Here is a 14621-nt window from a genome sequence, read left to right as displayed (position 1 = left end):
CACTGACTCAATTCACTGGGCTGGAGCTGTGAGGATACTGGAGAAAATCCCGCCCCAGGGTCAAGGCTGCCTGCAGCAGCCCCAGGGCTCTGCCCTCGGCTCATGCCTTGCACTGGCCACTTGCCACGTGCTCCGAGGGTTGTGACCGAGGCTTGATCCCGTCCCCCTTGGCTTGCTGAGCTCTAGTGCTGGCCCTGCTGTGCTGAGCCTGTCCATGAGGGTTTTTGAGGTCCCATGGGCTCATGGATACAACTGAGCTGGGGCTGTGGAGCCCCCACCAGCAGCCCCTCTCCCCAGTGCGGTGTTTGGCAGCATCTCTGCTTGTATGAGAGAAACTGGGGCATCCCACTGCGGTGAGGAGAGGAACGGGGCCAGGATCACCTTGCTCTGACAGGGAAATGGCAACATCCAGGGCCCTGGCCAACACCTGCCCACAGATCCACGCTGGTGGTATGAAACCTCTGCCCTGACCCAGGGCTCTTCTTCTCAATAGAATGTCTTGTTGCAAATTGCAGCTCTAATTGGTTTAGCAGAGTTTAATTAGCCTGAACTGATGAGAGAGGCGAGATTCCCTCCTTAAAGGAGCCCAGCAGTGGCATGCAGCAGCTGGGCTTTGGGGGGAGAATGGTTGGGTCTGAACCTTGTCCTGAAATCCTGCTGCAGCCCTGACCCAGCACGGCACCAGTGCCCAGAGGAAAGGTCAGATGTGAAGCCACCATTCACTGTGCTCCAAAGGGCTCCTTTGTCTCTGCTCCAGTGCCTCTTGCCACCCCCAGCCCTGGCCCAGGGGCACCTCTGACTCCCTTTGGGTGCCACAGGGCTGCTTTCCCGCCGATCCCAGGCCAGCTCCTCGCCCCACTCACTCCATGGGTGTTGCTGGGGCTCAGTCACCCCACGGGGGGTCTGTGGGGTGCAGGGAGGCAGCATCACCCTGTGTGTGAGACTGGTCAGTGGAATTTTGCTCCCAGCTTTGCTTGAGAACCAGCCTTGTCCCCGGCCTCTGTCATCACCACAGGCAAGTTGCTTTTGCTACAGCCAGGGCACTGACAAGTGGAACCCCCAGAATGGTTTTCCTGGGAGCAGGGCAGCCTCAGCAGGGCTCTGAGCCCCCTTTGGCTCAGGCTCACTTCCCTTCTGGCCTCCAGGCTCCTCCTGCCTCACATCAACAGCCTGACTGCTCCCTGACAGACGCAGCAGTGCCTGCTACTCCAAGTGAGGTCTGACCCCTTCCCTGCCAGAGCCAGCGGTTGTGCAACCCCACTCGCAGCCAAGGAAAATCCCTTCCTGGCCTCTGCGAGCTCCTTTCGCATCCTGGAGCATGTGAGTGAGTGCATCACTGCCCGCTCGCTCACGGACATCCCGCTTGGAAGTTTGGCTCCCCGGCCGTCTGCCCTTACATGGGCAATTGCTCCAAGGCGGCCGAACGAGCCCAGGTCACGCCAGCCAGGACAGGGCTGGCAGCAGCACTAGGGCCAGCAGAGCAATGGGAACCTGGTGGCTGGGGGCTGCTGGCTCTGTCCTTGCCCCCAGGACCCTCCACTGTCCCACACTTAATGCTCCTCTCTCCCACCACGCTCTGTCTGGAGGTGCTGGGTGCTGCAGGGCTCCTGCACCTGTGGATGGCACCAATGCCACTTGGGGTAAACCCAACCCTCCCCATTCCTGACCCCTCCCTGGGGGTACCAGGGGCTGTAAGGGGAGGAGAGAGGGAAGATCTGCCTTGGTGAGAGCCAGCCTGCTGGCCAGAGGGATGGAGGGAGGGATGGAGACGTGGCAGTGCCAGTGGCACAGTTCTCTGTCTGTGCTTTCAGATGGCATTGCACCCGCTGCCCCTGTCATGGGACTCAGGCTGCTCCATGTCCCGCTGGACCAAAGCTGTGTCCAGCCCCATCTCACGCCAAACCAAGCTGCTCGTGCTGTGCTGGCACTGCTCAGAGCCAGGAGGCTGCTGCTGGGCCGGAGGGGTGGTGCAGGGTCCCGTGGGCCTTGCGGCCGGGGCCCCTTCCTAAAGAGCCCGGCTCAGCCCTGCCGAAAACATGACCTCAGCTGGGGCCAGTGCACGGGGTGAAACGTTCCTCAGCTGCGTGGTCAGGAGCCGGACAAGGCGCTTGGGGCTGGAGAGGACCCTGGGCTGTGGCAGAGAGCCCTGTGTCCCCAACGCTCTGCCTAGGGAGTGGGGTGACAGTCTTTGTTGCATCCTGACCCCTCTTCAGATGGGTGGGTGATCTCTTTGTTGGTGGCACCAAGCAAGGAGCAAGGCCAAACCCGACCTGCCTTGCCCTGGGTTCTCTGCTGCCACCCCCTGTACTGCTCAGAGTCTCCCAAAGCCTGGGAGCGTCTGAAAGCCTGGCAGCGCTGGCCCAGCTGCAGCTCCCCAGTCCAGTGGAACTGTTCAGGAGCCAGCTGAAGCAGTCCTCATGGTGATGGGGACGTCTGTGGAGAACAGGGGCAGCATGTGCCACGGGGTATGGCCCCACAGTTCTTCTCCTTCCCCTCCTTGCCTGGCAGGGCTCGAGGTGGTGCCTCAGTTTCCCTCTGTGCGTTGGGGGTGATGCTGGGTACTGGCCGAGCTGTGGGGGTGTTTGGGGAGCAGAGAAGAAAGGAGCCACATGGGAGACAGCCCACACCGTACCCCTGCTGCCAGCCGGGGCTGCTTTGGGAGGAGGAGGAGGGTGGGAGGAGGCAGATTCGGGTTCATGCGAGGATGGGTAGGGAAGGCACAGCCGTGCGGGCAGTGCAGGGTCGGGCAGGGGAGTGCTCTGGGGTCCCCACGACTCGGGGTGTGCCCAGACACTGCTCCGCTCCGCTGCACCTCGATCACGGAGGGCACCCCCAAACCTTCCCCGACCCGCCTCAGTCCTGGGGTGCCTGTCTCTTCCCTCTCTGGGGGACGCACGGACACGACGCCCCCCGCCCACTCGGTGACGATCAGACCCTCATTGCCTCCCCCCGCCCCCCCGCGCTCATCCCTCTCGCTGCCCCCCGACTCCACCGCCGCTGCCCCCGCCCCGGCCCCCCCGCGCCGCCCCGCCCGGTGATTCACGCCGCCCCGCCGCTTTATAGCTCCGTCGGCCTCGCCACCGCCTCACAGCAACAGGTCACCGGAGCGCCCCGGCCCGTCCCGGCCCGTCCCCACCCGGCCCGGCCATGCCGCTGCGGCTGGCGCTCTGCCTGCTGGCGCTCTGCAGCCCCGCCGCCGCGCACGGTAAGAGCCACGGGGGTCCCGGTCCCGGCGGGGGTCCGCCCGGCGCAGTCCGCCCGCCCGCTCCACCCCGGCCACCGGTAACGCCGCTCCCCGCCGGCAGGTGCTCGGGGCGGGGGCGGCCCGGCCCGGCCCGGGGTCGCGGCGCCGTTATCGGGCGGCACCCCCGGACACCGCTGTCCCGTCCCTCCGGGCAGATGCCGAGCTCTCTGCGGGGCAAACCCGCTTTACCGGGCGGAGCGGCGGCTGCCGGGTGCCCAGCGGTGCCGCTCGGGTGTCCCGGTCCCCGCCGTCTCTCCATCGGGCGGGTCCCGTGGCGTCGCGGCGGGAGCGAGCGCCCGGGTCCCGCCCGGCCCCGCTGCCGCGTCCCGAATCGCGGCGGTGCCGCTACCCGGCCCCGGCATCCCGCACCCCGTGCGTCCCGGGGGATCCCTGCTCCCGGGCTGCCGGCGGCAGAGTCGGCTCGGGACTGCGTGCCCTCGGTGGGACGGGCCGGGAGCGGGGCCGGTCCATGACCGGGGTGTGGAGCTCGGACCCTCCCGGTTCCGCTGCTGGTGCTAGCGGCTTTCGCCGTGCCTGGGCGGCGTCGGGACAGTGGGAGAGGCGGTCCAGAGACCCCGGACCGGGGCTCTATCAGCCCTTCCCAGCGCCTCGGAGCCGTGCGGTGCTGCCGGTGTCGCCTGTCCCTCAGCGGCTCGGGAGTTTCCACCTTCCCCTCGCACGATACTGAGTGTTCCGTGGGGATTGGGGGCCGCGCGGTATTGTAACGGGAAATTGGGCTTGGGAGAGCCATTGGACAAATCCGTGGAGGATAAACCCCCGATGGCAGCGGCGTGCTGGCAGAGCTGGTGCTGCCCGAAATGTCCAGGCGCTGGTTCCCGCAGCCCGAGGGTTTGCTCCATCCACGGCTGCCCCGCGGATGCAGCCGGGCTGGGAGCCCCATGTACTTGAGGCCGAACCAAAATCGTGTGCATAGGGAAAGAGGGGGGCACAGGGGGTCTAGGGCTGGGCTGGGCTCCGCTTTGGAGCAGGGTGAATCCTGCCTAGGAGGGGAGCGACTCCCGCCTGGCAGCGCAAGACCCGTCCCTGCCCCCATCCCTCCCTTCCATCTTTCGCCGTTTAGCAAACCTCAAGCGCAGCTAATGAGAGCACGAACCCAAATAAGCGTCACAAGAGGCTGGTTTGCAGAGGCGGAAATTGCAAAGAAATCACTCACAAAAAAAAAAAAAATTCATCTAACTGATTCGCTGGTGGGTCACGGAACAAACAGGCTTTTGAGTCAGAGCGATCCAGTGCCGCGGGTCTGGCCCAGACCCAAGGGCTGGGGCAAGTGCCCTGTGCTCCAGCCGCTGGCTCAGATGCTCCTTGCAGAGGCCGTGGGTGTCAGGCTCCCGTGCCAGGGAACAATTCCATCCCTCTGTGGGGGCACTGGCACATGCCAGGAGATCCAGCCCTCACTGCAGTCACCCACTGGCCCCACACTCCTCGCTGCCCTGGGCTGGAACCTCCTCTGTGTGGGGCATGGCAGGAATTGGGCAGAGATGCAGGCAGGCAGAGCAGGGCATGGGGGAAGCAAGCTACAAACCCACATCCTGGCCCCCAGGCTGGGCATCTCCAGAGCATCGCTGGGAGTGTGAGGATAACTGGTCCATTCCAGTGGTCCAAGTGCTGTACTTGCAGCCTCTTGGCAGAAGAGGGCTGGCAGCAGGTCCCAGGTGTTGGGGTGGCCATGAGGGCACTGAGCTGCCATGCCAGGGACCCCTCCCTCTGCTCTAGGGCAACTCTTGTGCCACAGGAGTGAAGGGAGCCAGCACAGAGCATCTCTACACTCCCCAACTCATCCCAGGCACTGGAGAGATCCCTGTGCCTCTGCCCCAAAGTGGTCCAGCCAGCCAGGATCTCACTGCCCTTCACGAGGGCTCTGGCACAGCAGGGATCCCTCACCCTCTGCCCTCTCCAAAGGTGGAATCTGCTGGCTGCAACAGGGGAAGGAGGCCAAGTGCACGATGATCCTGAAGACTGGCGTGACGTGGGAGGAATGCTGTGCCAATGGCAACGTGGACGTGGCCTGGTCCAACTACACCTACCCAGGCAACAAGATCAGCCTGCTGGGCTTCCTGGGGCTGGTGACCTGCCACCCCTGCAAAGGTGAGCAGACTGGGGGGTGAGGGGATGCTGTGGGGCTGAGCTCTACCCAGGAGGAATGTGTGGAACCCCAGAGGCAATACTCAGGGTCTGCAGTTATGGGTGATGCAGCAGCATGAAGCTGGTCTGCCCCTCACCAGACAGGGCTCTCCTTGGTGGTCTGGGACAGCACAGGGACCCCAGGGACTGCTGACCCCATGCTCCTGCTGCTGCAGTTCCTGGACAGATGCTGCTGTGGGTCAGGGCTGGCGGGACAGCCTGTGTCCCCCGGCTGCTCTCGTTTTGAGTGTATTTTAGTTGCTGTCCCAGCGGAGTGGGATGCATGACCCAGGTCTTGGCAGGGCAGCCAAGTGCAGGGAGAGGATCTGGGGTTGGCTGTTCCCAAGTTAACCCCTCTGCACTGGGGCCTCCCTCCCCTGCCCTCACCACGGCTGCTGAGAAGGAAACTTCGTCAGGTTTTTCTAAGGAAAAAAGATCTATTTCTTCCCCTCCGTTGCCCCTCGCTCCTCCCAGCGCGTGTGTGAAATGGCTTTATGTAACGGGCAGTTCCAGAAGTGGAAACTCTCCAGCTGTGAGTTCCAGCCCCGCCAGATGTTTTGGCGTGTGCCGGAGCTGCGGATCCCCCAGCACTTGCGTGGCTGTGTGAGAACACGCTCAAGGACCTGCTGCCCGCAGGAGGCAGGAGCAGGGCTTTGGAAGGTCATGTTGTTATTTGCTTAAAGGGGAAAAGTTTCTTAACAAAACCACTTCCCCCAGCTCCCTGCACCCCTCAGCACAGCCACAATGGCAGCTCCTCAGGCCCGTCCTGATGCGGCTTGGAGTTGCACCCTGTGCCAGCCAGCAGCTGAGTGAGATCCTGGCCCTGGCCCCATTCCTGCTTGGAGGGAGCACTGGGAGCACTGGGACTCTCTCCAGGGGCTCCCCTGTGCTGGAGGCAAAGTGCATAGAGACAGGCAGCCCTCCACCAAGAGTCTGCACTCACCTCACTTATCTCTGTCAGGAGGCTGGGGGACCCAGAGGGGGCTGCTGGTGGCCACAGACCGTGGTGGGGGCTGTGGTTCCTGGGGTTTATTAGCATCTGGCAGCAGGATCTTTGAGGAAACCACTGGAGAGCCTGGCCAGCACGTGCACCACAACCCCCCACCCTCAGCCAGCCCCTGCCTGTCCCATCCAGATGGAGCTGGTGCTGCTCCTCACCAGGCTCCAGAGGCCTTGGAGGAGGGCGGATAAGAGGAGCTGTGCTCCCACTCCCCGGGCTTGCGAGACTGGGAGAGGTTACTCCAGGATAAAGTGGGCTGCAGCCGGGGCGGCCAGGGATGGTGCTGGCCGGACCCTGGGGGCTCTGCAAATGGGTCTCTGGGGGGAGCTGGAATTCCTGGCTCCAGCTGCTGGGGACACAGTGTCCCTCCCAAGGACCCAATGCAGGGGGAAGCCAGGCTGCAGGGTTGGGGTCACAAGCGGATTCTCCAACTGCTCCAACTATTCCTTGCTGGGATAGTCCGCATGATTGGACTCTGCTCTGCCGGCAACATCTCAGAGTGGAGGGTGATGAGGGTTGTGCTTGCTGTGGCAGCCCTGGGACATGGAGCTGTCCCCTGTGTCCTGGGGTGCCCTGGTCTCAGCTCCCCTTCCCTGGGGCAGGCCCCAGCTATGGAAATCAGGGAGCAAAATGGGAAAGTGTTTCCCAGCAGGGAATTTCCCCCAGGGACAGCTGGGCCAAGCAGACAGGGAATTTCCCCTTCTTCTTTCTCCTTCTCCTCGTCATCCTCCTCCTTTTTCTATTTCTCCCCCTCCTCCTCCTCCATGTCTCCTCTGGTGGCCCATCTCCCACAGGGAAATCCCCCTCTGTGCCTCCCAGAGCTGCCAGCACACACCCTGTCTGCCAGGATCCTTCCTGCTGAGGGTGAATCCCAGTCTTGGGAAGATTTTTGGTCCTGCTGTATTTTCCTCTTCATGGGTGCTGATGGGTCCTGGCAGTGCTTGTGTCCTGAGAGCTCAGGGGGCACTGTGTCCTTTTGGGATGAGGGCCATGTGTGCTTTGGGAGGCAAAGTGGGGGTCCAGCTGCCCCAGCCAGAGCCTCCCATCCCTGCTGCTTACCAGGGCAGAGGCATCACTGTCTGGGTCCCTGGACAGCAGGGTGGGCCCCTGCTCAGCACTGGCAGCTCCTCTCCATCCCCGCCGGTGTGGGCACAGTCCTGGGGCACTGGCAGGACCCCCTGAACCTGGCCCCCGCGCTGGCCTGGAGGTGACCTGGGGGGACAAAGCATCTGCCTGTCTGGGGACTGGCGCTGGCTGCTGCCTCCAGCTCTTGTGTTCCAGTCACAGAGCGAGACAGGGCCGGGCATTGTCTGCTGGGAGCGGCATTCCCGATCGCCCGGACAACTCACGAAGCCCGGCTCCTTCTGGAGGAACTGAGGCCTTGTAGCGATAGATTTTTCCATTGCACAAGAAAAAGAAACGTGTCCTTCCAAAGAATAAATAGATGGGAAGGAGTGAGTTGGTGCTGAGTGGAGCCGGGGCTCCGGCTGGGGTGAGCACTGGAGGATTGCGTGGAGTTGCAGCCAACGACCTGCTCCTTGGCGGAGCTGAGCAGATCCAGATGCTGCTGGGACAGCTCGGTGTGCTGTGACCTGGGGGGCGTTTGGGACCACAAGGGTGATGCTGTCCCACTTGGTGTCACACCGTGGGGCTGGGCAGGACCTGGTGGGGGGCAACCAGTGCTGTGTGCTCATGTGCTGCTGCCCTCTGTTCCCAGAGAGCTGCGAGGGGGTGGTGTGCGGCCCCGACAAGGTCTGCAAGATGAAGCATGGGCGACCCCAGTGTGCCTGTGCCCCCGACTGCTCCAGCCTGCCCCGCAAGCTGCAGGTCTGTGGCTCCGATGGCTACACCTACCGGGATGAGTGTGACCTGCTGACAGCCAAGTGCAGAGACCACCCCGACCTCGAAGTGATGTACCAGGGCAAATGCAAAAGTAAGTGCAGTCGTGCCCCACTGCATCCCATCCCCATCCTGTCCCTTTCCTGTCCCCATGCCCTGTGGTGCAAGGAGGGAAGGTCTGTCCCAGTACAAGGCCTTGCAGGACATGGGTCTCAGTGTCCATTGAGGGGACATTGCAGCTTGTTGGTGTAAAGGGGTTTGGCCTTGCCAGGGGCTGAGCAGTAACAGTCCCTAAAATGACATTTACAAACGTCAAGCCCCTTTTTTTCCTCTTTTGTAAAGAGCACAGCGATCTTCCTGGCCCTGCCAAGAGCTGTCAGAAGGATTATGGTTATTTTTCCAGCCCTCCTTTCTGGAAGGCTTTGCCTGTCGAGCTCTGGGCTGCGCAGAGAAACGTGGGGCAAGAAATGGGAGTTGGGAGCTGCAGATGCCAAATCTTCCAATCCGGCAGGGAAAGAGAGGAGGGTGGAGGGACGATGGGGGTGCAGGATCCTCCACCCACCCTGGCAGAGCCCTGTGCAGGGCCTGATCCTGCCGTGCAAGCTCCCTCCACCCCTGTGCGCCCTCACTCCGGTGCTGGGTTGGGTCCAGGGTGACCCTGCCCTTCCCTCTCGCCGGGGCCAGCGCGGTGGCTGCCAGCCTGGCCGCAGTGGCTGCTGTTTCCCTGCCAAGGCACCTGCGTGCGGCCACTGGCCCAGCCAGGTCCCGCTGCGCTGAGCAGGCTCAGCCCCGCACTCTGCTGCTGCAGCTGGACCTCAGCTCCTCCCGCGCGGCAAAGCTCTGGCCAGGGCCAAGCCTGAGGGCTCAAGGTCATGAGCTCCCTTGTGCTCGGGATGTCGGCCCCTGCCAGCTCCTGCCCTTGGGAGCACCACCAATGGGGGAGATCAGGACCATCCAGCCTCTGGTTCTGCTCTGTCCCCTCGTACCAAAAAAGGTGGGGAGGGGACCAGGTTTCTCTAGGATGATGCCCAAAGCCCGTGTGGGGTGAAGGAGCTGTGGGAAGTCGGTGGCCATCACTGGGGTCATCCAAACCCTGTGCTTCCCTGTAGAGTCCTGCTCCAGCGTGGTGTGTCCTGGCACCCACACCTGCGTGGTGGACCAGACGGGCAGTGCCCACTGTGTGATGTGCCGGACAGCCCCCTGCCCTGAGCCCACCAGCCTGGACCACGCCCTCTGCGGCAACAACAACGTCACTTACCCCTCGGCGTGCCACCTGCGGCGAGCCACCTGCCACCGCGGCCGCTCCATCGGCGTGCGCCACTACGGGAGCTGCTCAGGTGAGCAGGGCAGGGGGCAGCGGGCATGGACCCCCAGTGCTTTCTTGGCCCTCACACCCCTCTCACCACTTCTCTCTGTTTCCAGCTGCGGCCAAATTCTCCGCAGAGACGGACAGCGTGGAAGAGAACTATGTGTGAATCGTCCCTCGGCCGAGCCGGAGCCGGGAGACAGGGGCATTATGTGTATATTGTACAAACCATATACCTGATATTTATTAAGATAAAAAGATCCTTATTTATCCCTGTGTATGTTAAGCAGTCGCAGGGGGCTCGATTCCCATCCTGCCGGCCAGGGAGCAGGGGAGGGGGCTGGTGGCTGGAGCTGCTCTGGGATGCTCTGGTGCCCGGCAGAGCTTTCCGCTGGCCAGTGCCCTTCCTTGCTGCCGGCACGGCGCAGAGGGGTGTCCGTGGGCCCCCCCCACGTGTCCTTGGCCGGCAGCCCTGGGCCTATTTATTTTTGGATTAATTCTCGGTACTCTGCTGACGTTTCTGGCCAGGACCTCGAGGTCTAGAGGGAATCTGCACTTTCGCCTTCCCTGAGGGGCTTGGCCCCAGCTGCCAGCGGCAGGAAAGGCAGTGCACGCTGCATCAGATTGGAGAGAGATAGATATATATTTTTATATATATTAAAAAAAATATATGTATGTTATTGTCTCCTAAAGTTTCAGCATGTGTGTGTTCAAACGGATTTCAGTTTAGGTTCTCCCAGGCCCATTCAGACCAGGCTCCCACCATCTTCGGAGGTGACGCCGGTGCCCGGAGGGTTGGTGCAGTGGTAGCCCTGGCTGGGGGCACAACTGTCCCCCTACACAGAGCCCATCACCCGGGGCAGCTTCCCCCAGCTCTCCTAATCCCTGCCTGCCAGAACAGCTTTGGGTGCAGCCTGGGCTGCGGGGGGAGCTGGCCCTGCCGACCCCCCAGGACCCCTCACTGCAGCTGTGCAGCCCTGCACCCCCTGCTCTGCCCACACCTGTATTTATTTTTACTCCTTCTCTCATTTCTTCTGTTGTCACCTGTGTAAATACCAGCTCAGCTCTGACACCAAAAAGCTCTTGACTTTATATAAATATCATATATGTATTATATATAAAAATACCTTATTTTCTATTTTTGTATGATTGGGTTCTGACCCCCGAGGTAGACGCTTTGGGAACATCCACATTCCCTATTCCATATTGTTGGGGCATTTTACGGCTGTGTTATGATTTGGATTATAATTAAAAACCAGAATAAACAGTGGTGCATTGTCCAGTTTTGTTGGGTGGATTCTGGGACCGCAGGAAACATTATTCTCCTTGGGGCTGTGCATCCACAGCAGGGTCTGGGGTTGTGGGGAGCTCCTCGCAGTCATGAAGAGCCACATCCTCTCTGCTCCAGCTCTGTGCTGGGGTTTTCCAGCCCAGCTGAGGCTGCTCTGTGCGGTGGGAGGGAAGGGGAGAGCGGGGAAGAGCAACCCGCGACGCAGATAAATCTGTTCCCAATCTCGGGCCGTGCCATGAGGGTTTGGTATTTCACAAAACAATTCCTGCCGGTAATTGGGTCCCGATGTGGGATGTTTCCCGGGCAGCAGCCTGCGGCTCGGCGCGCTGAGCTCCACGGGAACTGCTGCCGGATCCCCCTCGGCCGCATCCCCTGCACCGGGGGCCGGCGTGGTACAGCCCCGGACACCCGGCTGAGCCCCTCAGAGCCAGGACCAGCCCGGGAGCGCATCACAGAGAATCATGGAACCATTTAGGTCGGAAAAGACATCTCAGATAACCCAGGGCGGGCATATGGGGTTGTCCTACAGCCCCTCTGCTCGTCCAGCTCAGCAATGTCCCCCTGCTTTGGGGGGTGGGTGTACAGGAGTTCTCAAAACGCTGTCCGCGCCTTTCCAGGTGCCACCACACGCGGTGGTGTGTGGCCTGGGTTCCCCCACGGCCGCCCGCAGCGCTTCCTGCCCGCGGCAGCTCCCGGTCCTGCCCGCCCCGCCGCAGGGTTTGGCCCCCGGAGCAGCTGGCGGGTGGCTCCGTGCCGAGCCCGCGGGCACGGGCTGCGGCAGCAACGGCAGCTCCTGTGATGAGCGGGAGATTTCAGCTTCCAAAACACGGCTGTGAGTCAGGCGCCGCCTTCCCACCGGTTTTTGGGTGGTCTGGGACAAGCCGGGACAGGCGCCGGCTCTCCAGGCTCCCTGCCAGCGCGGATGCCCTCGGGCTGGCAGTCCTGTCCCGGCATTCCAGGGGGTCTTTGCCCCACGCTGTCACTGCCACCACCCCACTGGGATTTGGGGCTTCTTTGCAGGCTGGCAGCCTGGCAGGACTCTGTCCCCTGCTGGATGTCCCCAAAGCCACCGATGCCTGCGGCTTGCATCTCCTGACCCCGCGCAAGGCCCTGCAGCAGCCACGGCGTGCCAGCAATTTGCAGATAAAACAAACAACCAGGAGCGGGGAACGTCTGGGTCTGTCCCCGGAGACACCGGGCAGAGCCACACGTGTCTCAGCTGAGACCCAGCAGCAGCTCGGCACACGTCTGCCGGCCACTGCGGGCACCCAGCTCCCGCGGGGTGAGCGCCCGTCTGTGCGCGGGGGAGGCGGGTGAGGCTCCTGACGGGATCCCTGTGGGCTCCGCCAGCGCAGCTGGGAGCCCGCCTGCCCCCGGGGGGTGTCTGTGGTTCCCATCTTTGGGGGGTCACGTCGCGCGGTGGGGAGGGTGCGGTGTGGGACGGGATGGAACAGGATGAGGCGGGATGGGATGAGACGGGGTGGGACGGGACGGGGAGCCACACCCCGGCGGGAAGGCAGCTGGGGATGCTGCTGGGGTGGCAGCACCTGGATGCAGATCCTCTGGGGCAGGGCCTGGACCTGAGCAGGGGCTGCATGTTTCCTTCCTCCTGTACCCCCTGCTCCTTTCACCCATGCCCAGGACAAGTCAGGGAGACTGAAACAGAGGGGGAACAGTGGGATGGGGTCTGAGGGTTTATTGAGGAAGGTAAACGTTGACACTGTGAGAGGATGCACAAGGGGCTTCTGGTACAGCCTAGGGGGTACATAAAACCCCTTGTCAATGGGCTGAGAGGGCTCCTGCCCTGACCTGGGTCAAGGATCCCCGAGCATCAGCTCACAGCCCTGCCAACGCTGGAGGATGTAGGAGTTCTCACCCTCTTTCCCCTGAGAGGTCTCAGCCCCTCTTCCCACAGCCCATCAGCCCCCAGGACTCCCTCCCAGCTATGTTAGGGCCTTGGACACCCCTTCCGATGGCGGGAGCCTCGCACGACGTGATGCACCCAGTCAATGTAGTTGGAGATCTTGGTGTAGATGTCGGGGAACCGGCGGTCCCCACATCTCTCCCCAGAGAACGACACGATGCCATAAACCTTTCCTTTGAACACCAGGGGTCCCCCGGAGTCACCCTGCAAAATGAGACAGTAGGAGGGAGATCTGGGGGTCTCCCAGTGGGGGACAGTGTGGGGCAGTGTGGGGCACTCACAGCACAGACGCCCTGCAGCGTGGCATTGCGACTGGCGGCACACAGCATGTTGGCCGAGACTTTGCCCCTCCACAGCGTCCGGCAGAGGCTCCGCTTGACGATGGTGGTGTTGGTCTCCATCAGCTCGGCGGGCTGGTCTCCAAAGTTGGAGATGTCCCCCCAGCCCACCACATAGCAGACAGTGCCAGGCTTCAGGTCGATGTGTGGCGAGGGCAGGCGGATCCGCTTCACGTACTTGTTCAGCGTGGCCGACCTGTTCAGCTGGGTGGGCAGCCAGGGCGTGGGTGGCTTTGCTGCTGGGGCAGATCCCCCCAGCTGCTCCTGCCTGGCTCCCCCCTGCACGCCATAGCCTGCCAGTCCCAGCTCACTGATCCTGCTGACCCATCCAGCCCTGCCCTTCCCTCTTCAGAGGCTGAGCCCCTCCCTGTCAGCCCCTCTGCGCTGGTCCCAGTCTGCTGTAAAGACTGCCTGCCCGGGAGCCGCCGACCAGGACAGGGTCGGTGTGTCAGTGCCTCCATCACACCCCACGGCGCGGTCCTGCTTCTCCGGAGAAGCACTGACATCTAGTGTCGGCTCAGCCCCTCGTGGGGCACCCCAACCTCCTCCCGGTGCCCCGGGGCCGTGGGACACCCCATCTCCTCCCGTGCCCCGGGGCCGTGGGACACCCCGCTGCCCAGTCAGGGGGTGCCCGGTGAAGACTCACCCGGAGCAGGCGGATGTCGTTGTCCGTGGCACGAGGGCTGTAGAGTGGGTGGGCGATGGATTCAGCCACACTGAAGACCTGCTGGGATGCCTCGGGCTCCTGCAGTCGGTGGGCTCCCAGCACCACGCTCACCGAGGGGCTGCGCCTGTGGCCAGGGAGCGTTGAGCAGGAGCTGCCATGGCTGGTGGCCATCAGGGAGGTGGGGATGGCCAAGAGGGCTCAAGAGGGCACAGGTGGGAGGAGGAACCTTAACCCTTTGTGACAGGGTTAGAAGGGGCCACACCACGTCCAGGGGGCAAGGCTCACCTGGGAATGAGGCAGTGGGCAGCTGTCATCACCCACTTGGGCCACACCAGGAAGCCCCCGCACATGTGCTGCCCGTCCATCTGGATGGAGGCAATGAAGGGCCGGGAATGAGGCACTGCTGCCTTTCCCCCGACGATCTGGCTCGCCTCGGTGCCTGGTGGGTGCAGGTGATCGTCAGCCTCCCCTGTGCCACAGTGCTCCAGCCCAGGGTTCCTATCTCCCACCCTGGGGACCTGCCCTGTCACCCCAGCTCTCCCATTACCTGCCGGGGCCAGAGCTGGGAGCAGGATGGAGCCTCCCAGGCTGAGGATGAAGAGCCCAGCTGTGACCATGGTGGCTCAGAGCGGGCCACTGCCACCGCCGCTGGGGCGGTTCGGGGTGGGGGTGCTTAAATCCCGCCATGGGCTGAGCCTTGGGGTGAGGGCGGGTATCGCCCTCCTGCTTCCTCCTCTCTGGGTGTTGTTTGTGCAATTTAGGGGGTGGGGGACCCTGGCAGCTCCGTGCAGCTTCCCCCAGAGTGGGAGATGGGGAGCAGAGCAGCTTCTCAGCCCTGACTCCTCTCGTGCCTTGAGCTAACTGCGATGA

At 62.9% G+C, this 14621-nt stretch overlaps 2 protein-coding genes across 2 annotated transcripts; one reads left to right on the top strand and one right to left on the bottom strand.

Moving 5' to 3' along the window:
• The first annotated feature begins 3061 nt into the window (after positions 1-3061).
• Positions 3062-10801, top strand: FSTL3 (follistatin like 3). Its single transcript, XM_085040433.1, has 5 exons — positions 3062-3205; positions 5165-5350; positions 8104-8319; positions 9335-9562; positions 9648-10801. The coding sequence occupies exons 1-5, from the start codon at positions 3148-3150 to the stop codon at positions 9698-9700; spliced, it is 741 nt and encodes a 246-aa protein (XP_084896559.1). The 5' UTR covers positions 3062-3147; the 3' UTR covers positions 9701-10801.
• A 1691-nt stretch (positions 10802-12492) lies between these two features.
• On the bottom strand, positions 12493-14415 carry PRSS57 (serine protease 57). The gene is made up of 5 exons (XM_085040432.1): positions 14299-14415; positions 14037-14190; positions 13731-13875; positions 13028-13288; positions 12493-12950 (listed from the first exon to the last, which is right to left on the bottom strand). Exons 1-5 carry the CDS (start codon positions 14366-14368, stop codon positions 12771-12773), a joined length of 810 nt encoding a protein of 269 aa, XP_084896558.1. The 5' UTR covers positions 14369-14415; the 3' UTR covers positions 12493-12770.
• Between the last annotated feature and the right edge of the window lie 206 nt (positions 14416-14621).

Source organism: Lichenostomus cassidix, chromosome 28, assembly GCF_008360975.1.
Source record: "Lichenostomus cassidix isolate B80296 chromosome 28, HeHo_3.0, whole genome shotgun sequence".
Classification (NCBI taxonomy): Eukaryota; Metazoa; Chordata; class Aves; order Passeriformes; family Meliphagidae; genus Lichenostomus; species Lichenostomus cassidix.
The sequence above is the reverse complement of the archived record's forward strand: the minus strand, read 5'-3'. Positions and strand labels throughout refer to the sequence as shown.